The sequence below is a fragment of the Lissotriton helveticus genome, chromosome 6 (genome assembly GCF_964261635.1).
Source record: "Lissotriton helveticus chromosome 6, aLisHel1.1, whole genome shotgun sequence".
Classification (NCBI taxonomy): Eukaryota; Metazoa; Chordata; class Amphibia; order Caudata; family Salamandridae; genus Lissotriton; species Lissotriton helveticus.
In genome coordinates, this window is record NC_136067.1 from 1643404735 (window position 1) to 1643430875 (window position 26141).

The following is a 26141-nucleotide window of genomic DNA, read 5'->3' on the forward strand; positions in this document are numbered from 1 at the left end:
GGGATGGGGCAGTGAGCTAAATAACGGGGATGGATCCATCCCTGATCTTTGGACTGGGTAAGAGTGGTCTGCTTAATTCAGACACTCTGTTCATCACCACCCCCTTTTCTGAATCGTTGTTTTTGGCCACTATAGGTGTGGCAGGGTATACTCAGACATGAGTCCCTTGCTCACTGCTCCATCAGGATTCAAGCAAGCCGGGCCGACGAGGCTGAAATGCCAGAAACCGGTCCCCGGTAGCTTGTATCCTTTCTGGTGAAGAATTGGCTTGGTAGTTTGGTCTGCCCTGTTCCCATGATGCACTGGGCCAGGGACAGACTAATTTGCATATAGCCAGGTTCTGAGCTGGGATGGGGCAGTGAGCTAAATAACGGTGATGGATCAAGCCCTGATCTTTGGACTGGGTAAGAGTGGTCTGCTTAATTCAGACACTCTGTTCATCACCACCCCCTTTTCTGAATCATGTCCTTATATAGGTATGAAATACTGTATCCTTATATAGGCATGGAAATCACAACCATATTAAGACATAGCTCAAGTAGTCCTAATACGGCTTGGCTACTTCCACTAGTTGCGAAAATCTACAACGATTTCTTGTAAAAACCCGCCTTCAGCAGTCAGGAACTTCCCCCTACATGAATATTAAGTTATCCAAGAAATCATGGAGTTTTCAGAGAATTAAGTCTCTGATGACGTTATTATGTCCAATCTTACGTCAAACTCGGCACCTTCAAGGTATAAATATGCCCACACTTGTCCAAACAAACACACAGTGGTTTGGAGCAGTTCGACTATCTACTTGCCCGACGCGCCCTGCTGCAGCAAGTGCCAAAGGAAGCCGACCCTCCAGCTGACGCACTGAGAGACGCTGTACTTTCTCCTGCCGAGAAATCCAGCTCCAGTGTTTCCAGGCTACCCTTGCGGGTGGCTGGGAAATCGAGTCCTGAGAGAGAGATACAAGACCTCCTACATTCTTAAACCAAGGTACGGAGCTGATTAGACCCTAAGAGAATTCTTGGACTAGATTCTTGGCAACTAATACTAAAACTAGGCTACACCTCACTTACTTATTCCCTTGTACTAGACCTAGGTTAGGTACACTGGGGTAGGTGTATTTTACAAGCACCAGTTGAGTACTTTTAGTCATTATTTATCACTGTATGTATTTTATGCATTTTAGGTATCTTATGGCTTAGAAACCAGATCATGCTTTTACAGTACTATTTTATAATACTCTTCATATTATAGGCTCTGTACTTTACAGCAAGTATTACGATTACAGCAGTTCATTTCTTATGCTTGAGAAAGAAGACTGTTCATTAAGTACCCTTTTTATTGAAAACACCCGTCCCTCTATTTCTCTGCACCTCTGGTGAAACGAAGCATGCACGGTTGACTGAGTGAAATAACTATCTATTGTTTCCGCGACTCTAGAGATATATTTTTTATTCTTGGGGAACAAAGGTGTCATGTTTTAAGTGGTTGTCAGAAACTAATCCCTTCTTGTTTATTCGAGAAAGTTTCTAGTGACCTCTGAGCTAGCTGGCACACACAATTAAGTTTAGTATATTAGGTAGAGACCTAGTTGACTTCAGTCCTACGTCTAAACTACAGGATACACTATTCCAACGTGCAGAGCCTATTGGGAATATAGGAACTACACTACACCAGTGTTTGTGGAAAACAATTATGGTGTGTGAAACACTGTCTGTATGAGGCAACTGACAGATGGAGTTTCTTTCCTGGAAGTGTGAGAAAAACCTCCAGCATAATGTAAATGTCACAATTCAGTCTGTTTTTCGTAGTGCACAAAGCCCGCCGTGCATGATGAGACAGTCACCAGTAATTTCAATGGTGGACTTTTAAGGTCGAATACTGCTACTCTGTGCATGCTTTGTCTATTGCAAGACCTATTGCAGCTCATCGAGAATGTAAAGGGGCTTGTCCCCCTCTCTTGCATACCATTTGTTGGCTTTCCTTGTCATTCATTTTCCTGCTTCTTATTCATGTCCCAGTCTGTCAACCTTGTGTTTGTCCCTGCCAAGGAGAGTTGTCTCTTTACATCTCTTTTGGCTGTTTGCCTTAGCAGCTTCCAGTGCTTGATTTTGAAGATTTTTTTTCTTGTGGGTTAAGCACTTTATGAGAGGGCATCTATTTTCGAGTTGTATTCTTTGTTTACTTCTCCCTCGTGCTCCGTGCTACTCTGAACACGTCTGTTTTACCCGCTGCCCAAATGTTGCACTCGCCAATGTTGCTTCTCCATACCCATGCCCTCTTTCTCTGTAGCCCATTGCTCCTTCCCCCAAAAGTTTGTGTTGCTTCTGCTCCCTCCTACGCTCCTCACATTGCTTCAGCATCGCCCCCCAACCTCCCTAATGTTGCTTCTACACTCTCCAACCGACCCTGGCCTGTTTTGTTTCCATGGCTTGTGTTGCTTCCACCCTCGTGCTCTCCCCACCCATCAAACGAAAAGAAAAAAGCTTTTGTTGCAGAAAGAAATTCTCATTTTGTATGAGCACGTATCCTTGTTGTGCTTACAAAATGACGCAGCTGCCTGCATCAACATCTTTTTTTAAGTCTTTAACTTTGCTGCAAAGCATCAAGGAAGCTGTGCAGCTTCGCTACAAGAAATTGCCAAAGCCAATAGGTTTCAAAGGGGAGACCTATTGGCTTTGCCACAGTTTGATTTGTTAGCAAAACACCCAGGAGCAATTTACAAATTGAATGAATTGTTTTGGGATGTAAGCTTTGGCTAAAAAAATGAGCATACTTGTTATGATGTTGTATTATTATTAGGTTGCTATGTCTCTTTAATGTAGTGATGTCAGAGAGATGGAATGTATGTTATAACATTCTGTGTTCCCTTGGGTCAGTTGGAGAAGAGCCTTTGGATTGTATGCTGCTCTCCTGGCACTCACCTGTTGTACTCCTGTGCTATTCATTTTATATTGAATAAATACTTATTCAATCTACCTGGACTCATCACTGCAACTTGGCGACGATGTGGGATCAAGGAAAATAGCAAGGATTATTTTCATTTTTTTTATTTTTATTTTACTGTCCTTCAACGTTACGATCTCTGGTTATCCGACCTCAATACTACTCAGACTAAGGATTTGGGCGTTTTCTGAGTGTTTGGTGCTTCGTCGGATTCCTCGTTCTAAGGCGGTAAGACTCACCCTCAATTCAAGGTGCGCTGTGCGACCGTTGAATCCCTCTGCAGCTGCATCTTTCCAAGTGGCGGCAGGATTCGGTACGGGCAGCGCGTTCTGGCATTGTTCCCCTGCTCAGTGACTGTGATGTACGTGCGTGTCACGTCAGCGCTGGACGTGGTTCACGTTGCATACCTTTGACCCGGCGGCCATATTGTTTTTATTTTTTTTATTTTACTCAAGAGAAGGACTCAAGAGAAGGAACAAATTTTAAACAGGCTGGAACGAGGGTCGAGTATCGCGCAAAGGTCATAATTAATTGGTGTTTTTGTACAACAGGTGAGACTGTCGGGGGGAAAGCGGAAATATATGTATTTTTTCTTTTTGTTCTTCATTTCTTCGTTTATTTTGCTGAGTGCATTAAAGGAACCACTACCACATTCTTAAAGGGGAATTGTGTATGGAAGAAGGAGACTCTGTCCATAGAGGAGATATGGCTCAAAAGAATTTCTCAATAAGTTCTCCTGAACCTTTTTGGGTTTCTGGCACACAGCCTACCATCAAATGGATTGAATGGAAGTTTTTTTTTTATTAATTATATAGAGGCTGTAGATGAAGGTAAAAGGATGAAAGCAGAGCAAAAGAAAAGAATCTTGTTGCATTCCTTGGGACCCATCGGTTTAAAGACACACTCTCACATGAGTAAACAAGTAGATCCTGATTTGGATGTATTTGAAAATACCATTAAGGATATGGACACTTATTTTGCTCCAAAGGTCTGCATTGGAGTAATTAGACAAAAGTTCTTTCAGAGGAGACAGACAAAGTATGAGACTGTAGATGAGTGGATTGACGATTTGAAAAAGTTGGCGACTGATTGTAATTTTGGTGGACTACACGATGATTTAATACGTGATCAACTAGTGATGCACAACAATAACACCACGTTGCAAGATAGATTGTGGGTTAATGGGGACGCTCCTTTGGATGATATAGTTGCCATTATGAGGAAGTCAGAAATGTCAGGAAGGTGTGCAACGGTAGTAAAAGAATCTGACACGGTCAAAACGTCTACAGCCATTTGTAAAATTCAGCCACCAAACAAAAGTTTTCACCAGCAAGTCCAAGGGAAATGGACAAACCAACCCACAGGGTTCCAAAATAAAGATAAAGGGGTTGAAGAAAGGCGATGCTATCGTTGTGATAGTAGGACACATCTGGCTTTTAGTAAAAATTGTCCTGCTTTGAAGAAGAAATGTGGAATTTGTGGACTGATAGGTCATTTTAGTAAAATGTGCCGTAGACAGCCTAATGTGAAATATATTTGGGATGAAGATTGCGGGGTGGAGAAAGAAGAGGATCCAGGGGAGATGTGTGTTAAGAATGTGAGGGGCAGTTACGTTATTAATATCACGGAGGAATCTATGGAGAGTAAACCTGTATGTGAGATATCCCTAGGTGGTGTGTTGATTAGTGTGTACGCAGACTCAGGATCTCCTTATACGATTGTCAATGAGGAAGTGTGGAAAAATAAGTTTGTTGAAAACTTGGAAATAAGTTGTCTGTATCCGACATCTGTCCTGTGAGTTATACCGGACAAAGAATTGAGATGTTGGGATTCAGATGGCTTACCTTTGTTTTCAAAGGGAGAACCACTAGTGGGGAAATTATATATAGCGAAAGTGGGACCATCAGTGCTGGGGTGGTTTGATCAAAAGAATTTAAATATTATTTTGGATTCTAACAGCAAAGAGAAAGTTTTAGTTTTGGATGAATGCAGCAAATTGAGTGATAAAATGTGCAGTAGTTTTCCTAAAGTTTTTAGTGAGCAGTTGGGAATGTAGAAAGGCTTTGAACACAGGATTGTGTTGAAGGCGAATGCGGAACCTAAAATACATAAGGTACGACCAATTCCTATGTTAATAAGGGATGAGGTGAAGAAAGAATTGCAGGGTTTACTTTCCAAAGGTATAATTGAGGAGGTGGAAACATCGGAGTGGATTTCTCCGATTGTGGTCGCGAGGAAATCTAACGGAAAAATACGTTTGTGCATTGACTTGCGCCACCTGAACAACAATATTATTGTGGAGAAGTTCCCGTCGCCAAAGATTAATGAGATGGTATCTTCCTTAAGGGGTTCTACATGGTTTTCTACGATCAACCTTTCTGCCGCATACCACCAGGTAGACTTAGAACCCGAGTCTAGGAGGTTTACGGCATTTATCACGCCGTTTGGTTGTTACCAATTCAGGCGTATGCCGTTTGGGTTGGCGTCAGCTGCGGCGGTCTTTCAACGGCTTATGCATAGATTGTTTAGTGACATAGATATGTTTTTTTTTCTTTCAAGATGATATTTTGGTGGCAGCGGAGAATAAAGATGTACATGATTCTAGATTAGAAATGGTGTTGAGTACCTTGCAGTCAGCGGGGTTAACGGTAGGATTATCCAAGTGTAAGTTTGGCCAAAGGACTGTGTCATATTTGGGTCATGTTATTAGTGAGAAAGGAGTCAAGCCTAAACCTGCTTTGGTGGAAAATATCGTGAAGGCGTCAGCGCTTACCTCTAAGGAGGAGGGAAGAGCATTTCTTGGCATGGCAGAGTACTGTGCGAAGTTTATTAAGAACTTTGCATCCAAGGTACATAATATTCGCTCTTTACTGAAAAAAATACCAAGTTTGAATGGAGTAAGGCGTGTGAGGATGAATTTGTTCAGATTAAGGTTGACTTACAAAATGTGAATGCATTGGCAAGTTTTGATCCCAATGTTGAATGTTTTTTGACTACAGACGCCAGTGATAAGGGTCTTGGAGCTGTTCTATCACAGAGAGGGTCGGACGGTAAAGAAAAGATAATATTGTCTGCTTCCAGAGCCTTATCTCCTGCGGAAGAAAGGTATCCTATCATTGAGAGGAAAGCGTTAGCTTGCGCATGGTCCTTGGAGCACTTTAGGGCTTTTGTGTGGGGTAAGCCTGTTGTTATTCGCACCACCCATCGGCCTTTAGTTAGGATTCTTTCCAGAGATGGTATTTCTGCAGCTTCAGCGAGGCTGGCTAGACTTTCTATGCACATGAAGGAGTATATTTACAAGATGGTGTATTTACCGGGAAGAGAGAACCTCATTGCAGATTGTTTATCTAGATTGCCTTCACCGTTAGAAGAGTGTGTGGATGATCCTTGGGGTGACTTTACTATTGCTTTGATACATGATTCTGGTGCTCCGGCTATTACCAAGGAAAGATGGATGGAAGAGCAAGCGAAGGATCTCATTTTGAAGGATGTGATGGATTACATTTGTGAGGGATGGCCTAAGAAAAATAGAGTAAAGGATGGTTTAAATGCATTTTGGGAAGTCCGCATGGAATTGTCTTTGGAAAAAAATGTATTGTTAAGGGGTGATAGCATTTTTCCCCTTGTTTCCTTGAGAAGGGAGGTGTTGCAGTTATGCCATGAAGGACATTTTGGGATAGCAAGGAACAAGTTGATTGTGAAGGGCATGTTCTGGTGGCCAGGAGTAGACAAGGATGTTGAAAATTTTTTGAGGCAATGTGAAGTTTGTAATTCTGCAGATAAGACTCTTAGGACTTTGAAACCTTCAATGAGTGAAGGATTAATTCCGGATCTTCCTTGGGAAACGGTGGCAGTAGATATCATTGGGCCAATTGGTGAACTTAAAGAGTATGGGCTAGTGGCCATTGATTTATTTACCAAGTGGCCAATTGTCAGGTTTGTTGACAAAATTGACACATCTACAGTTCTCAAGTTCCTGGACAAAATTTTCATTATGGAGGGTTTACCTGCTAGTGTTTTAACGGACAATGGCGTACGGTTTTTATCTAATATGGCGAAGAGTTATTTTGTGAAATGTGGTGTCAAACATAAAACATCAGCTTTGTATAATCCTAGTGGAAATGGCACTGTTGAGAGATTTAACAGAGTGGTGAAAGGTGTTATTCAGGCTTCTGTTAACAAAGGATTGGAGTGGAAAGTGCAGGTACAAAAGGCGGTTTGGTCATATAGAGTTACATCTCAGACCACTACAGGGTTGTCTCCATTTGTCATGATGAGGGGGAGATTGCCTAGGTGCAAGTTTAACCCAGGTTGGCTGTTTGAGGGCAAGGTTGCTCAATGGTCTCCTGTTAAAGTGAAAAATGATTTAGTGGGTATTCATGCTAAGAACAAAGAGTTTTATGACCGGCATCATGGCACTCAAGATGTAGAGGTTAAAGTAGGTGATTGGGTACGGGTTAGAAAACCTTTTAAAGTATCCAAAGGTTAGAGTCGTTATGAATCACCAAATCAGGTGGCGGAGATTTTGAGGAATTCTGTAAGGCTTTCTGATGGAAGAGTGTGGAATCTTAAAAGTATTGCTATTAATCCAGTGCAAGATGAGGTAATAAGTTCTCCTAAATTATTGGGTCAAGAGGATTTTGAGTGGATTGAAGATCACTTTGAAAACAGCTGTCTGCAGTCTCAGTTAGCCACTGATGCTGTAAGTAGTTCAGACGGGATTAATAATGCTGAGTCTAATGATCTTTCTTCCTGTAGCAGGGGGAAGGGGTAGGTGATGGGAGTTCTAATGTTGTGTGTGACCATGACATAGCCAATTCTTCACATGGGAAGAGAATTAGAGTTTTACCTGGTTGGCTGAAAGAATTTGTCGTGTAATGATGTTAGGATGTGATTCACCTTAAGACATTTTTATTTTGTTGTTTCTTTCTTTTTCTTCCTTTTTGTTCCCTCTTCTTTTCTTCCTTTTCTTGTTCTCTTTTTACTATTCCTTTCCTTTTGTTATAAGGAGGGGGGAAGTGTTATGATGTTGTATTATTATTAGGTTGCTATGTCTCTTTAATGTAGTGATGTCAGAGAGATGGAATGTATGTTATAACATTCTGTGTTCCTTTGGGTCAGTTGGAGAAGAGCCTTGGGGTTGTATGCTGCTCTCCTGGCACTCAACTGTTGTACTCCTGTGCTATTCATTTTATATTGAATAAATACTGATTCAATCTACCTGGACTCATCGCTTCAATACTTTATATTAACTATAGATCTTCCTCCTAAAAAAGCAGATGTTTCAACTATGTTTAAATTCCTTTGGGCTGGGACTTTGGTAGGAGTTAGGCTGTCAATTTCATATTGCCATAGTATGTAGAGAAACGAATGTCTTTTATATTACTGTTATGTTACTTCAAAGTGAAACTGTGATATTGCACAGAACGGTTAAATTATATACCAGCGTTACAAACAAAGTTATTACTTTTGGAGTGGAAGGTTATGATTTATTTGGTGGTAGGTTTCCTAGGCATTGTATTTTCCTCTTTTTTTATGGATGTGGGTAGTGCTGCATAATTTTGCATTAATGCCTTTACTTCTACATTCAGCAGAGTCAGATGCTGTGGGGTTAAGATGTGACGTTTTGTTGGGATATTTGTTGGCTGTTGGGTCAATTCTAGGCAATATCCCTGTTTGATTATTTGTAATACCCATTGGTCTGAAGTGATGTCTGGCCACAATTTGAGGAATTGTTGTAATGTTGAAAACTAGTACGGTTTGGTGAACATTATCTGCGCCATCTTGCCTCTTCCCCTGATGCCACACTTTTGTCGTGCGCACCCGCCATTTTAAGATGCCCTGATCAGAACGAACCCTCTTGCATGCCGCTGGCCCCTGACATAGCCCTTCACCCTCACCAAGCCCGCACGCTGACCAACCCCCCTGCTTGCACCTGCCTTGAATCATAAACCCCTCTTCAGCGCTGCTCTGCCCCAGGCCCTCATCCTGTTCCCAGCGTGACACCTCCCTTCTTCCCTTTCATGATCCCCGGCCCTTAGATGCAAACCCCCTTTTTCCCCGTGTGCCCGTTTGTCTTCCTCGTTCCCAGGCCGACACCCAGCTCTGCCGATACTGTTCCTTGCCCCTCCCCGTACAATAGAAAGCTTCCCCCATCAAGGGATCCCCTGGTTGATCAAAGCCCCCACCCCATGAGATCCGATCGAACCCCGCATTCCATGAATTGACGGAATATCCAGCTGCGCGATACTCATCACCTGTTGTGACCAGGATGGGGACCTCTACTGTAAATATGTGTGGGAACGGGCCCGGAGGGGGGTTTCCGGGAATGTCTTTCCGTACATCAAAGCTTTATCATGAGTGTGTAAACTGTAATAAAAACCGCAAACACTGTATATAAGGGGCCAGGCCTCAAACATAAGTAGAGCACCTCAGAACGATACCTGCTGTCCGTTTTGCTGTGTTCTCCTCCGGAGAGAATAAAAAAACCTTGTTTCCTGCTTTCCAGTCTCCAGCGCCTGCCTCTTCATTTATTAAATAATTCGAGGGTCACAGAGGCAATACCGCCGGGCAAATATCGATTGTCCCCGACTCAAACCTTTATTTTAACAATTGGCGTCCCAAGCGTGGGGCCCATCAGCGACTCGTGGATCCAGTGGGAGAGGTCCCGACGACAGAGTGAATGACTGCAACGATCGGGAGAGCTCTTGCCCAATAGACCCTCGTCTGGCAGCCGATCATCCGAACTTCACTAGTTCCGAACAGACCTCTCTCGAGTGATCTACGGTCCTGACTGGGGACCATTAGGAGTGCCGTGAGAAATACGAGAAAAAGAGGACGAACGGGCGCTGGATTCGGAAGACAAGAAACTGTCCATACGGTCCGGGTAAGGTCGTGTAAACACGACGGATTGCGAAAATAATTGATTGCTTGATTGTTTACAAAAAATATACTAGTATTACTCTTTGTTTGACCTATTTGGAGATTCACTGTCTGCACACGGAGAAACAGTAGGCTCCTTCTCTTTTGCAAACAGTGAAGGATAGGTAACGTAACCGTCGCGCCTATTTTTTTCCCCCCACTGACTCTATTATTTCTTAACGGTTTTTGGGAGACTCCCTCTCCCTCACTGATTAACTGGGTTCTTTGACCCCGAACTACTGTTCGCAGATTGTCTTCTGGAGATTCTCTGTCTGCAAACCGGAAACAACAGATTCCTCTTTGCGGATAGTGAAAGGGTAGAGGACGCAGACTTTTGCGCCCTACTTACTCTCCCCATTGATCTTACTCTATCTTATTTATTTATTGATTGTTTGATTGTTCCTCGTTATTTGTTACTTTTTGTTCATGAGGTATTCACTGCCTGCAAACAACGTAGAATAGGAATATTCTGTCTAGTCTTTGCACCTAGTGATAAGATAGGCAGTGCTGACTTTTTAGTCCCTCGTTACGAGCCGTCATGTCTGTCTTCTCCCCACTGATTGATAATTGGTTCAGCCCGGACCGTGTATTAGAGGTGGACCATATAGCTCCACTAGAAGGCACCCCTAATAAGGACATGTTCATAAACTATGGATTAGTTACCATAGCCTATAATAAATTGTGGCACAGGTATACCAAAGAAAGTCAAGACAAACAGTGGCCACTGGCAGGATCCTTTGACCTTGATAAAATAGAAACGTTGGAAATAGCCCTTCGCAATAATAAGACAACGCCTATTATGCTCGACAGTCTCGGTATGTGGCGCAGAGAGGCTATGCAACGACAGAGAAAAGACGAGGACAAACCAGGTAGAGAAATATACCGACAGGACAACCCCGGGACACCACGACCCAAAAGTTATCCCCCGACAACGCAAAAGACGGCCAGACTTAGGGCAAGACCAATGCGCTTTTTGTAGATATGTCGGACACTGGAAAGCCCAATGCCGACTCTACTGAGCGTGAGTAAGGGCAAAGGGCCGACAGGAATGACAGGCCAGCAGAATGAGAAAAAGCGCGAGACAAAGAAAAATCCGACTCGCACGGACAGACCAGACAGAACCACCGCGTTAGATTATGCCCGATGGCACAGGTTCCGCCAGAACGATTTCAGCGACATGTTCGAGTTTTCCTAGGTCGGACAATATAAAAACGGGAACCCAGCCTAGCTCTAAATTAACAGACGGAAAAAGATAATTTTGGCCAAATAATCACTGTTTTATGTTTGTCTTTGGATCTTGTGTGTCATACTTTTCTATTACCCCCGCCCGTCTGAGTTTATGTGTACGTAAATCTGCGTCATCCCCCTGCACGTGCTTCCATGTTACATAAACTATGTTAATAGAAATTTTAGCATAAAACAACCTGGAAAGAAAGAAATGGGAAACGAAATCAGTAAGACACTGATAAACACGAACTTTTATTTTAACATAACAGGCAAAGAAAAACACAATAACGCTAGAAAAACAAGAACGGTAAACTGTAGAACTTGAAAATCAACAGAACATTCGTCCCCCCCCACCTTCTGGAACCTTCCAAAGCAGGGTAGGGTTACGGCTACGCCCAACCGGCGGCAACCCATATAAGGCGGGCCTTGCTGCCAACTCTTGGTCAGGAAATCTTAACGTATTGGGGAGCCGGAGGAGAGGAAGGGGCCAGCGGCCTGGGCAGTTACAGGTAGTCCCGCCACATGTCTCCTCGGCCAGCCGCAACGGGCCTGGATAGTCTCAGGTAGTCCCGCCACATGTCCCGAGAAGAACGAGACACCTCTTTCTTTTCCCTTCCGTAACAGCCGCAGCAGCTCTGGACGGCGGGATGTCCTGCACGTACCTCCGCAACAATTTGTCCAAGTTGGGCTGGGAGGGAGAGGCGACGCGGACGAGCCTCTCCCACCTCCACGGATAGGAGGTCTCCCAGCCCCCGGCCCAACGCCGAACACCCCCAACCAGGCGATGGTGCCCCAATACTTGCGCAGCACCGAACGTGCAATGGTGCCCATATTTTCGGAACACCGAACCTGCAATGACTGCACCGATACTCGTGCCGCGCCGAATGCGCGCCACAGGTGGCCATACTCCCACAGCACTGAGCACACGACTTGGGGAGCACCGGATGGGGAGAGACCTTCGTGCGGGCCGATGAAAAAGAGCAGCATGGGGTGCACCGGAAGAAGGAGACGGCGCGAACGAGTCTCCCTCGCCCCCCCAGGCGGGGGCATCACAGCTGCACCCCAGCCGAACGTCCCGCTTTCACAAAACAGAGCCCTCTTCCTTTCACTCCGAAGGATCTCTTCCACTCTTGCAAACTCGACGAGAGTGGCCCCTGTAGGGCCCCAAAATGGCGTCTGGGTCCGCTGGAAGGCGGGCCTCGGCCGCTAGAGTAACTTTGACCAGCAATATAACTCGGTGGCTCGCCCACCGGAGCACGAGCCCCCACCTCCGACAACATCTCCACAGCCTTGAAGATTCTACAAAGGTCCCCGAAGGAGCCCTCGGCCACTGCAGGCCTCCGGTAAGGGGCAACTGCCTTGATCGCCAACGAAATAAACATGACATTGCCACTCCTTCTGTTAGCATGAATTCTAGAACTGCCGAAAAGGACTCTGGTCCAACTGCCGGTTGTAGGAAACATTTTTCCCTGATGCTACTTCCGGACTAACCCGGCCCCGCCCAAAATGGCGCCGGTATCAATAGGAACTTACGAACACCTCGTGGTGTCCCTTTTCACTATACAAACTTAATGTTCTGATACATATATGACCCTTTGTACACTTGACGAGAAGAACGGAGAGCTCACTCGAGGAACATGTAAAAGGATCGCGTTAAAAATGATGATTATAAATGTACAATGTATTATATTTTTATAGCCGATGTATATCCTCGCTTATGATGCACGCGCACGGTATGCATATAGGAAATCTGATTGCAACTAGTATGACTATGCTTCTAAATTATGAAATAAACGCCCCCGAACCCCCCGGCCAACTGATAGACGTTCTGGTTTGCTACAAATGAATTGCTAAAACTTTCAGATGTTTTTTATTGCTGCCAAACAACACCCCCCACTGTACGCACTTTAGCCATTGCCGTGCCCGGCCAAATACGACTGCACCCTTATGAATCCACATACTATGATCTCGCAAAAATAAAGGTCCTTTTTTTCCAAATGATGAACGGGTATTGCTTGCTTTATTTAAAATGTGGGATGGGCGGGAGAGTTCTTTTCTGTGCACCCTACTATGCTCTCTCTTTAAGGTTATTAAGAAGATGGCTGCCCAGCCCTGGAGGACGGATCGGATCGACAACACGACGCTCTGCCTTCAAAGTACGCGACTGACTCATGAACTCTCGCATGGAGGAAGACCTCGACTTCCAAGGATGGGTAAAACGAACGGTATAAATGAGGGAATGTAAAAGAAGGGTAAAATAAAACGATGTAAATGTTATAAAGTACGACGTTCAAAGGTATTAGGGAACAGAGCTGACCCAAGAACCGAAGAACCTTAGAACGTCACAGCGCTGAAGGAGGTTTAAGGATCCCGATAGTGAGATACATCTTTCGACTAGATACCTCGCACTAGACACCTCTGGTTCCCTTTTCACGTTTCCCCGCACACGACCTATAAGGACACACTGCCCCCCCCCCCCCCCGACTTCAGAAACGATACCCCCGGGGATTCTACCCCGAGGAGGAAAGACGAGTATGAGGTAAGTAAAGGACTTTCGAATCCATGTATTGGATGTGCGCGAATGTTGTCCCCCTCCCCTCCCCTCTTTTTCCCTCCCTCTACAGGGTACATCAGGGGCCGCAACCAAGGTATGGCGAAGATCTGAAGCCTTGCCATGTCTAATACACGAAACAGACCAGCGCTGCAAGGTGGCACCTAAGAACGCCTGCAAACTACTCACGTAGCAAACAAACCTGTAGAACTAGTATGATCTGATGAAAAGTGATCACTCTTAACCCAGGCTGCGCGAATGAACCTATGTCACAGATGAATCAAAACTATGAGAGAATGTGCATGTGTGACTGAAGCATTGACTCAACGGGTCGAAGGACCGAGAATGCAAGAAAGTGCGACACAATGGTACTTCCCTTTTCTTTTTCCTTTTTCTCGAAGCATGTCCCCTCTACCCTGTCTAATGCTCAAACTGCATGATTTCAAGATTCTAACGCAGACCCGTGAATGTCCTTTACTGTGTAATGCACTAAATAGCCTTCCTTAAATACACTGCCACTCTCTCTGTCGCACGTGTACTATTTAGCCTGCCGTTGCACACTCTCTCTCTCTCTCTCTCTCTCTCTCTCACTCTCTCTCTCTCTCTCTCTCTCTCTCTCTTTCACACTCCCACTCTTCCGAGCGATTAGCCCCGAAATTGACAGACTGCCACCCCTAGCACACCACCCAATTGGCTTCAAATACCGCCGGTATTTGCTCAAAACTTGTCTTTAATAAAATCACCCTAATACTGTGTCACCACCTCTCCTTTCCGGAAATGTTTTGATGAAATCGAGAATTGGTCATAAAGGAAAGGACAGGTAAGCTGACTGAGGTTCCCTAAATCTGACCCGAAATGAGGGAACTACATGTCAGCGGCTACTACTATGGAATAAAAGTGCCTCAGATAACGCGCCCCTCCCCGTCCCAAATTGTCGCGATACCCAAAACCATAAAGGTAACCGAAACCCCCCATCTTCTCAGGACGCTCCCAGTATTGCGTTCAGTTGCCCCCCCCCCCCATCAACGTTTTCTATGTACCTAGGTGTCTTCCGATGAGACCCCTGTCTTCTCTAATTTAGTAATCTGGCCGCGAGAGGCTGCATAGGGACCAGAATGATGTTTTGCAAAGTTAAAGATTAGACCGGAGCAAAGAAAACCATTACACTGAGCCTTGTCGAAAGTGAAAATGTTTAGTTAATGGGCAGAAGGCATTGAAGGTTTAGCCTATGTTCGTCCCTCAGCGAGAAGCCTATTAGTACCATGCGGTTAGCTCACACCACTTTTTATTAGCATTGCCCGGCTTACATTACAGAGGTGGGCCCCCATCAGATGACCTGTCGTGACTATATTAAACAGTTGTGAAGGAAAGCCATAGTAAACCCAGCAGGTCCACCATCGATCATTTATATGTATAGCGAACGTTCCTATCTTCATTTGCCTGGAGCTGGGAGAGAAATAGACTTATGTGGTTACTTTCCTCTACCAAATCTCTAAAAACTGTCTTTTCAAACTCCTTCAAGGGTACGGCTGTTGGAGGAAAGAAGGACCGGATGTGGGAGCACGTGGCCTGACTACGGACTGTGGAACGTCTGTGACATGGGCCAAGGCGAGACCGCGACAGAACAGAGCTACAGGACGAGGCACTACCTCCAACAAAGTGAGAAGAAAGGGCTAACCTGATGCCCCCGCTCTATGTTCGAATGTGTGCCGAAAGGTCCCCGCTCTCTAGACTCGGTCATGAGCCCGCCTATCTGAAGTCTCTCGTTCCCCTAGTTTGTTCCTGATTTGGCCTTGCTCCATCCCCCTTTTTCTCCGACCTACCCTATGGACTATTTTGTACACTCTTCTTCCACCTGAACTTTTGACTATTGATCCCAAAGGACACCGGGCGAGAAAGACCCTTTTTCTGACCAGAAACGCGAGGAAAGGGTCGTGCCCTGCAACACGGAACTTAGAATAGAGCTGGACTCGTAGCTCCACCGCCGGTGCTCCACAGTGCCAACGGAAGACGAAGAATTGCTGAAAGCTTACTAAACCTCGAACATTCCCGATCATTTCTGCCACGTCTCGTTTCTCTCCCAGCCAACATTGTATTGATTATGTAACAATCCATCAGTTCGCCTTATGAAATGTACTCACTGCTCTGCATTGCATTACTATGACTTTCCTGCTAAACAAGTTTATCAAAGTTTATCAAATAGGTCCGCCTCCTAAAAACTAGAAATCTCAAAATGTATTGTTTACAACTCTTTCATCCAGGGTTCCTACCGTCTTCTTTCTCATGCCCACCACAATAGAACCGAGTAGAAAATGAACCAGCAAGATGTCTTGGATATGTTAAAGGGAGGACTGTTGAAAACTAGTACGGTTTGGTGAACATTATCTGCGCCATCTTGCTTCTTCCCCTGATGCCACACTTTTGTCGTGCGCACCCGCCATTTTAAGATGCCCTGATCAGAACGAACCCTCTTGCATGCCGCTGGCCCCTGACATAGCCCTTCACCCTCACCAAGCCCGCACGCTGACCAACCCCCCTGCTTGCACCTGCCTTGAATCATAAACCCCTCTTCAGCGCTGCTCTGCCCCAGGCCCTCATCCTGTTCCCAGCGCGACACCTCCCTTCTTCCCTTTCATGATCCCCGGCCCTTAGATGCAAACCCCCTTTTTCCCCGTGTGCCCGTTTGTCTTCCTCGTTCCCAGGCCGACACCCAGCTCTGCCGATACTGTTCCTTGCCCCTCCCCGTACAATAGAAAGCTTCCCCCATCAAGGGATCCCCTGGTTGATCAAAGCCCCCACCCCATGAGATCCGATCGAACCCCGCATTCCATGAATTGACGGAATATCCAGCTGCGCGATACTCATCACCTGTTGTGACCAGGATGGGGACCTCTACTGTAAATATGTGTGGGAACGGGCCCGGAGGGGGGTTTCCGGGAATGTCTTTCCGTACATCAAAGCTTTATCATGAGTGTGTAAACTGTAATAAAAACCGCAAACACTGTATATAAGGGGCCAGGCCTCAAACATAAGTAGAGCACCTCAGAACGATACCTGCTGTCCGTTTTGCTGTGTTCTCCTCCGGAGAGAATAAAAAAACCTTGTTTCCTGCTTTCCAGTCTCCAGCGCCTGCCTCTTCATTTATTAAATAATTCGAGGGTCACAGAGGCAATACCGCCGGGCAAATATCGATTGTCCCCGACTCAAACCTTTATTTTAACAGTAATCTTCCCCCGACAGGTCTTTCATGGTCAAGGGTTGGGGGGCAGAGGGGGTGGGGGGTAATTCATTTATTTGGTGGAGTCTTAAATAATGCACAGGTCTCATACTCATCCTGTGCTCTGTGGTTAAGCACTAATTACACACTTCGTGTGTGTCGGATTGTGCATATTTGGCCTCGCAACGAGGGCACCATTGAAAGAGGCCCTTCTTCATCGCCAACACCCGGAGATTGACATTCTAAACCGGTGTGTGTGTCGCTCACCGGGTAGTAAGTCTCCAGCGTCTAGGATCAGTTGGTGTTGTTCACGGGATCTCTGGTCAAATTTTCACTATACCGTAGGACGTATGGGTGTCGAATGCTTAAGAGCTGCGAAGCAATCTGCCCTAGCCCGATGGCGTAAAAAAACTTTCTACCAAAGAAACCGTTGAACATGCGCAATACCTCAAGAGGGAGGAGAGACGATGCACAACGCCGATCATTAAACTTCCTCGAGGAAAAACAACTTACAGAGTCTGGGTCCAACACTAGATGGCAAGGGTATGCGCAGCATGTATATCTGCAGCCATCAAATGCTCAAATAACCCTTTCCCCCTTCAACATAATTATCAGTTACATGGGGTATACCATGTGCTTGCACAGAATCAGCGTCGAAACCAAAAAGTAAATGTAGCCTCAGCTTATTGGTGTGTCGTGGTAGAAACACCAGATTACAGTAACGCTGCATGACCACTGGTTGTACTACCGTAATGTCATAGAATGATATCTGTTAAGCTTGAGTCGATGTCAGTTCAGGATCTGACATGGGCATCTGATCATCAACCGGAGTCAGTGGAATTGGTATCTGTATCGAGAAGAAAGGGATCAGCATGAGTCGCACGGACAGAATGTAAGTCTGTATCTGAGTCGGTGCAGGCCAGTAATGGGTCCCAAGGAGACAGACATAGGTGGGGAAGTACGCTCCGGAGGTAACCTCACTGGAGACCCCTGCAGTTTCACGGAGCCACGCAAGACGAAGTCAGAAGCGCATTAAAGATTTGCAGCATAACCTCTTTTAACAACTTATGGGAGGGGCACTACTCACTAATGATCTAGATCCAATTTGGAAACCTCTTTTAACAACTTATGGGGGGGGCACTACTCACTAATGATCTAGATCCAATTTGGAACTTGGGAGATATTTCAGTGATTGCTCATCCCACTTGTATGCCAACAAAGAAAACACAGACACACACACACACACACACATATATATATATATATATATATATATATATATATATATATATATATATCTATATATATCTAAGAGAGATACTTCGCTCGTGAGAACACACGTACTCTGACACCTGGAGTTGTTCTTGTGCGCAAAATTTATTAGGCAGTTTCCTGCCTAATAAATTTTGCGCACAAGAACAACTCCAGGTGTCCGAGTACGTGTGTTCTCACGAACGAAGTATTTATCTTGGATGTATGGGCGACCGGTAGCCCTACCTCGGACCGCCCGTGAGCTGGCTCGACTAGATTCCATTACCGGAGCTGTGGGTGATATATATATATATATATATATATATATATATATATGTGTACATACACATACACACACCCTTACGTTGTCCCCCTGCTGTCTTCAGTTATACACTTTTCTGTTGCTTTATAGCTAGACTTGCACTATATAAATACCCATACATACAATGCTTCCTCTCCTGGAAAAAGAATGCAGAAAAATAATGAAAACAATATTCATCATGTTCATTAAAAGAGCAATATTTTACCTTAAGAGCTGAAATATGTATAGCTTGAACATCTCCTCCATATTCTTCACACACCACATTGTGGGCCAGCAGTTCTTTCTTCGCCCTGTCAGGATCAGCTTCAAATTTATCGCACTTGTTAACAGCAAGGATGATTGGAACTAGAAAAAAATTAATAACAAGCAGGTTTAGTTTAAAGAGCCTTTTCAGAAGGAGGAGACTTCGGTGACACAGTGCAAAATAGTATCTTTCGACTGGTATGTTCAGTACACTCTTCCTCAAGGTACAAGAATGTCTCTAGTTGAAAGGTGAAGTACTAGAAAAAAAGCTAGCACAGCAATAAACGTTAGGATCCTGGCACATGTTGGCAACAGATAGCCCTCACAAAGATGCCTACATGCTCCACATGTTGGTCCTCTTCTGTAACTGGAGAGATCGCATGTCGCATTACAGATTACATTTTTTTGTTTATATATTTGTCCCAACTTAAGCTTGTCCTCCTTTGTGACTTTCCCCTAGCTGCCTTTATCTGTGTAATGCTCAGGAAGCCTGATAAAAGAAGTGAAACTAGTGCCTCAACTGAGTGGCTAGTTGTTGCCGGAGGCCCTTCACTATGAGACTTGTTTTTTCAAGGCAATGTCATGAGAAACTGAAAAGTGTTCACAGCACTACTTGGTACTAGTAACCGTAAAGTAAACTCAATGGTGCCCCTGTAACCTAACGTCATTCATCCCTGTGCCCAGAGCCTTTTGCGGTTTAGGTCAACCAGTGGTTGCACCAAAATATTTCCCTACCACAAGTCAACTGTAAAGGAAGGATGTCATATTCCCTGACTGTCTAATTCTACCGGAACGCGAAAGTGGCAAAAGGACCTAATCAAAATAATCTGTGAAGAAGTTAATGTCAGAGACCTTTCTGAGGGGATGTCTAGTTTTTTTTTGCATAGTCAGTAGTAAAACAAAATGCAATGCCAGAAAAATGCTACTTACCAGTATGCATCTGTTCTTGGCATGTAGAGCTGCAGAGTCGTACACTTTTGCAATAGATCGCCACCTGGTGTTGGGCTCGGATGATTGCAGGTTGTTGTCTTCTTGGAAGAAGTCTTTGTAGTCACGAGATAGGTGACTCCTCCCTTGGACAATACTGCGCATGGTCATCGACTCCATCCTCAGATTGTTTTTCGCCATGATGGGAAATGATGGAGTTAGTAGAAGTAAAGAGAAAGGATGTCCATGCGTGTGCATCTAAGTAAGAGGAGTACTGGAACGGATACAAGTCCCGGGGAGGCGGGAGGGTGTGTACGACTCTGCAGCTCTACATGCCAAGAACAGACACATACTGGTAAGTAGCATTTTCCGTTCGAGGCATATGAGCTGCAGATCGTACACTTTTGCATCGATTGTGCAGCAGTGTCTCCCCTAGCGGTGGTCGCTTGTATCCGTTGCAGTATGTTGAAACAGTGTTCTAAGGACAGCTTGACCTACTGCAGCTTGCTGCTTGGCTTGAACATCAACACAATAGTGTTTAGTGAAGCTGTGTATTGTAGACCATGTTGCTGCCTTGTATATGTCCTCTAGTGGTATATTTCCTAAGAAAGCCATAGAGGCTCCTAGTTTGCGAGTGGAGTGTGCTCTAGGAGGAACCGTTAGTGTACGTTTAGCTTTCTGATAGAATATCTGTATACACTTCACAATCCACCTGGCAATTCCCCCCTTAGAGATGGGGTTGCCTTTGTGTGGGGGAGAGAAAGATACAAATAATTGTTTTGTCTTTCTGAAGGACTTAGTCCTATATGTGCAGTATAACAGGGGTCTTCTAACATCTAAGGTGTGTAAAGCCCTTTCTGCAACAGAGTCTGGGTTTTGGAAAAACCCAGGTAGCTCTACTGATTGGTTAAGATGAAAAGGAGTGATAACCTTTGGCAGGAATTTTGGATTAGGCCTAAGAACCACTTTGTTAGGATGTATTTGAAAAAATGGTTCTTGTATTGTGAATGCTTGTATTTCACTAACTCTTCTGAGAGAGGTGATAGCAACAAGGAAGGCACTTTTCCATGTTAGGAATTGCAATTCACATTTGTGTAAAGGCTCGAAAGGGGGTCCCATAAGTCTTGTAAGGACAACGTTCAGGTTCCATACCGGAGCAGGTGGTAACCTAGGTGGGATTATTCATTTTAATCCTTCCATAAATGCTTTGATTGCAGGTACTCTGAAGAGAGACAGATGTTGTCTATTCTGTAAATAGGCTGCAATTGCTGCCAGGTGCAGGCGTATGGAAGAATAAGCTAAATTAGACCTTTGTATGTGTAGAAGGTAACAAATGATATTTTGGATGGAAGCATCCAGTGGATCAATGTGATTATTGTTACAATATATTACAAGTCTTTTCCACTTATCGACATAACCTGCTCGGGTAGTGGGTTTTCTAGCTTCTTTAATTAGGTTCATACAGTCTGGTGGCAGGTTTAAGTAACCAAACTCTAAGACTTCAGGAGCCAGATCTCCAAATTCAGTTGGCTTGGATCTGGGTGTCTTATTTCTCCATGGTTCTGTGTTAATAGGGAGGGCGTGAGCTGTAATTTTTGGTGTGGAGCCAGTGAGAGATCTAGTAGTGTGGTGAACCACGGCTGACATGCCCATGTGGGAGCTACTAGTATTAGTTTGAGAGACTGTTGTCGGAGTTTGCGCACTACTACGCGTACGCAAATCTGCCTGACCAGTTCATCCATATCGCATTCCCCTCCGGTCCGTGGGTGCGGAAACCTGGCGGCGAAGGTTGGGCATTTTGCATTTTGGTAGGTGGCAAACAGATCTATCTGTGGATGTCCCCACATTTGGAAGAATGGTTGAAGAACTTGTGGATGTATTTCCCATTCGTGAATCTGTTGTGACTGTTGACTTAACAGATCTGCTATCGGATTGTGAATTCCTGGAAGGTGTTCTACAGTCAGGTGTATGTTTTGAGGAATGGCCTATCTCCAAATGTTCTGCGCGAGCTGGGACCGTTGTAGAGAGTGTGTCCCCCCCTGTTTCTGTATATAGTACATGGCTGTCATATTGTCGGTCCGGATTAAGACAGCTTTGTTTTGTACTTGCAATTGAAACGTCTTAAGCGCTAGGAAAATTGCTAGCAGCTCTGGTTGATATGGAACATTTTTTGTTGGTTGTTCCATTGGCCTTGTGTCGTATAGTGTAAGAGATGGGCTCCCCATCCCGTGAGGGATGCGTCTGTTGTGAGCACTACCTGTGGAACAGGCACTAGGAACGGCCGTCCTCTTGTCAAGTTTTTGGTTTTCAACCATTGCAGAGAGCGATATGTACGGCTGTCTACCAACACTAGGTCTGTGAGCTGACCTTGAGCCTGATTCCACTGTTGTGCTAGACATTCTTGTAGTGGGCGCATTTGCAGTCTTGCATGTGGAACTATGAAGATGCAAGACGCCATCATGCCTATTAGTCTCATGAACACTCTGGCTTGGAGAGACTGCTGGTGTTGAAAAACGGAGACTAAGGTCTGAATGCTCTGTATCCTGGCTGGAGTGGGATACGCTAGAGCTGTAGATGTGTCTATGGTAGCTCCTAGATACTGATGAATGTGCGAAGGCTCTAGGTGCGACTTGGTGTAGTTTATGGTAAACCCTAAGTCATGCAGTGTTTGAATTGTTTGCTTTGTGTGTTGGACACATTGACTGAATGATTTTGCTTTTATGAGCCAGTCGTTGAGATAAGGGAATACATGTATCTGTTGTCTTCTGAGATGTGCCGCTACTACTGCTAAGCACTTTGTGAACACTCGTGGTGCTGTTGTGACCCCGAATGGAAGGACTTTGAACTGATAGTGCTGTCCTTGTATGACAAACCCTAAATACTTCCTGTGAGCAGGATGTATAGGAATGTGAAAGTAGACGTTCTTTAGGTCTAGTGTTGAAAGAAAATCGCCTTATTGTAGTAGTGGGAGTACTTGTTGCAGAGTGATCATGTGAAAATGATCTGATTGTATGTAATGGTTGAGAGGCCTGAGGTCAAGAATTGGTCACAGTGTCCCGTCCTTCTTGGGAATTAGAAAGTACAGGGAGTAAACTCCTGTTCCCTGTTCCTCTAAAGGAACTACTTGAATAGCATCCTTTTGTAGAAGTGCTAGAACTTCCTGTTGAAACAGAGGCATATGGTCTGTAGACATTGGACGCTGCCTGGGTGGTATGTTTGGGGGGGTTGCTGTGAGTTCTAGGCAGTAGCCATGTTGGATAATTTGTCTCACCCACCTGTCTGTTGTGATGGAATTCCAGACAGGTAGGAACTGTGATAATCTGCGCCCCACAAGAGTGGAATGCTGTAGGGGAGGCAGAGGGAAGTCACTGTTTGGGAGTGGAAGAGGAGCGGTTGTTGTTACTTCTACCTCTTCCCTTATTATTATTGCCTCTGTATCCTCCTCTAAAGTAGCCTTTGTTAGAGGAGGTCTGTGTGTGCGTCTTGAAAGATGAGGTTGTATCTGCACCGGTTTGCTTAGAGCCTCCTCTATAAAAGGAGCGGCGAAAAGAACTTCAAGTCTGAGTGGATTGTAATGCACCCATAGACTTAGCTGTGTCTGTGTCTTTTTTCATTTTTTCTAGTGTATTATCTACTTCCGGCCCAAACATTTGGTTCTGATTGAAGGGCTGGTTCAAGATGGTAGTCTGTACCGGTTTTAAACCCTGAAATGCGTAACCACGCATGTCGTCTGAGTATAACACTACTATTGACTGCTCTGGATGCTGTGTCAGCTACATCTAGTGCACATTTAATTGAGGCATTAGATATTAATTTGCCTTCTTGTATGAGCTCTGTTGCCTGATCTTTGTATTGATCTGGGAGGTGCTCCATGAGTTTTTCTAATTGGTCGTAGTGAGCCCTGTCATATCGTGAGAGCAGGGCTTGTGTATTTGCTATGCGCCATATATTTGTAGCCTGCGCAGCAATCCGTTTCCCGGACGCATCAATGAGTTTGGATTCTTTGTCAGGTGGGGGCGTATCACCAGAAGCATGGGAATTATCTCTTTTCCGTGCATTAGACACTACTAAAGAGTCTAGTGGCAGATGTCCCTCAATATAGACCGGATCAGATGGTGCTGGCCTATATTTCGTTTCTACTCTTGGATTTAACACCCTACAGCGTACCGGGTCTTTAAATATTTCTGGAGCATGTTTAATGACTCCTTTGATCATGGGTAGTATTTGTGTAGACCTTTGTGACTGCTCAAATGTATCGAGTAAAAAATCCTCATCAATGGCACCAGAGTGCATTGAAACCCCGTGGTAAAGGGCAGCTCTATTTAAGAGATGATTAAACCCAATACTGTCTTCTGGAGGGGAAGGTTTGGTTGGGTAAGACGGAGGATCAGGAATGTCGGGCACATTGTGTGGTGGGAAACCATATATATCGTCCTCTCTAGGGTATTCTGGATTGACATCTTCATCTACAGGGTATGCATGTGGCTTTGGTATGTCATTTCCCCCACCTATATCATACTCCTCATCAGTGTGGTGTGATGATGCAGGAGATTGAACAGGAGAAACTGTAGGTTCAATGTAAGGAGGGATAGGAGAGGAAGAAGGTGAAGGAGAGGAAGGGTGCATTGGAGAAGTTGCACAATCCTTCTTTTTGGCAGGGACCCCAGGTAGAAGTGGTGTGTCTTCTGGTCTCTTCTTATAAGGAATAGCTTTCCCATGTCCAATTTTTGGATTGATATGGACTTTACTTTGCTTAGGATCTGGTCTAAACAGTTCTTCTTCTTCTACAACCTTCTTTGGCGTCTATTTTTTCGGTGCCGATAGGGGTTGTTTTGTGTTTTTTGCTGTAGGAGGCGTTATTGAGTCCCGTGGCAAATGTTGTGGTGCCAAAGATGGTTTCCGCTTGGTAGGCTTGTTAGAGGGCTTAGGTGTCTCTGAATCAGGCCTTGGAGTCTTTGGTGCCGAGGTTGGAGATTTTGGAGTGAAGACAGGTCTCGTTGGCCTTGAGGCGTCGGACTCTGGCTTCCCATCTTTATTTTATTTTTTAAACCGGAAGGTTTTGGAGCCGGAGCTTTTTGCGGATCCGGTACAGTTTTCGGCTTCGGCACCGATGCATCTTTTGGTTTGGGTGCCGAAGGGCCTTTGTCTTTGGGCACCGAAGGGCGTTTTGGCTTCGGTGTCGAAGAATCCTTCGGTATCGAAGGATGAGTGAGCTTCGGTGCCAATGGAAGAGGTGGAATTGGCACATGTGGTTTTGTCGGTGCCGAGGCACCGGAAGGCGTAGTTGTTTTCCTCGGAGCCGAGCCCGAAGGCGGGGCGTTTGAGGGTATTTTTCTGTCTCGACTAGGCCCCATGGGCGAAGTGCTGACCGTTGCCTTTGGCTTGGGTAGTGTCTGTTGTGCAGGGGCAAGAGTACTCACGGGTTGACGAGATGGAATAGAGTCATCCGAGTCCTCTGCCTCCGATATGATCTGGAGATCAGGCGAGTCTTCCTCGGCGACGAGTGGAGCCTCGTCCTCGGAGATGTCTTCGGGTGGATCTTTGCCTTCGGAGATGTCTTCTTCGACGATCTCCTCCTCGAAGATGGCCTCCGGTGCTGGTGCTGATCTCCTCATCTCGTGTCGACGTGCCCTCCGATCCGAATGGTCTTTTTCGATCGAGAGGATGCACAAGCTGTGCAGGTCGACTCGTCGTGTTCCGGCGACAGACAGAGGTTGCGGACCTCATGATGGTCGCTATGAGGGAATTTTGCTCGACATACCGGCATCTCTTGAATGGAGTTCTGTCCATGAGGCGTAGGCCGTACGGAGCCGATAGGCCCAACGGCCCGCGTCGACGCACCGGAATGTGGCAGATGGTGTCAAAAGTATTCTATTCGATGTCGATAAAGTTTTACAAAGTTTTTTCGCTTCGAAGTTGCTGGAAAAGTCTTTTCTAGCCAGTGCGGAAAACTTACATCCGAACCCAGTGGCAGAAAAAAACAATCTGAGGATGGAGTCGATGACCATGCGCAGTATTGTCCAAGGGAGAAGTCACCTATCTCGTGACTACAAAGACTTCTTCCAAGAAGACAACAACCTGCAATCATCCGAGCCCAACACCAGGTGGCGATCTATTGCAAAAGTGTACGATCTGCAGCTCATATGCCTATAACACAATGTTAGTATATAAAAGGACCACAAATGTTTTAACAGCACAGACTCCGCTTAGGCTCAGATGCATGTTAGGCACCATCACAGAAGTAAGAAAGAGTGAGGAGTACCAGGAGGCAGAGACCATACATTTGCTAAAGGTTCTGGGATTCTTGTGCCTCTGAACTCTGGTTCCACCTTGTAATTAGTGATCTGACAACTGTAGGCAAAATGTCAACCAATCATTCATCAGAAACAGAAGGGCACATAAATATCTTTCTCTGTACCGGCTACCTCAGTAATAAGTCTATTACTAGTGAGAGAAATGTTTTCTAGGATCCTCTGTAATTCTGGCAAATGACCCGGCTCTGCAGTGTTTGTGCAGCTGAGATTTCATAGGGATGAAGTGAA

General features: G+C 45.1%; 1 protein-coding gene across 3 annotated transcripts in view; it reads right to left on the minus strand.

The window, feature by feature from the left end:
• MTIF2 (mitochondrial translational initiation factor 2) overlaps window positions 1–26141 on the minus strand; it is a 348454-nt gene that overhangs the window by 167395 nt on the left and 154918 nt on the right. For all 3 annotated transcript variants that reach the window (XM_078649490.1, XM_078649492.1, XM_078649491.1), the window contains exon 7: window positions 18635–18774. In XM_078649490.1, coding sequence (XP_078505616.1) covers window positions 18635–18774 — 140 coding nt within the window. The remainder of the gene's footprint in view (window positions 1–18634; window positions 18775–26141) is intronic.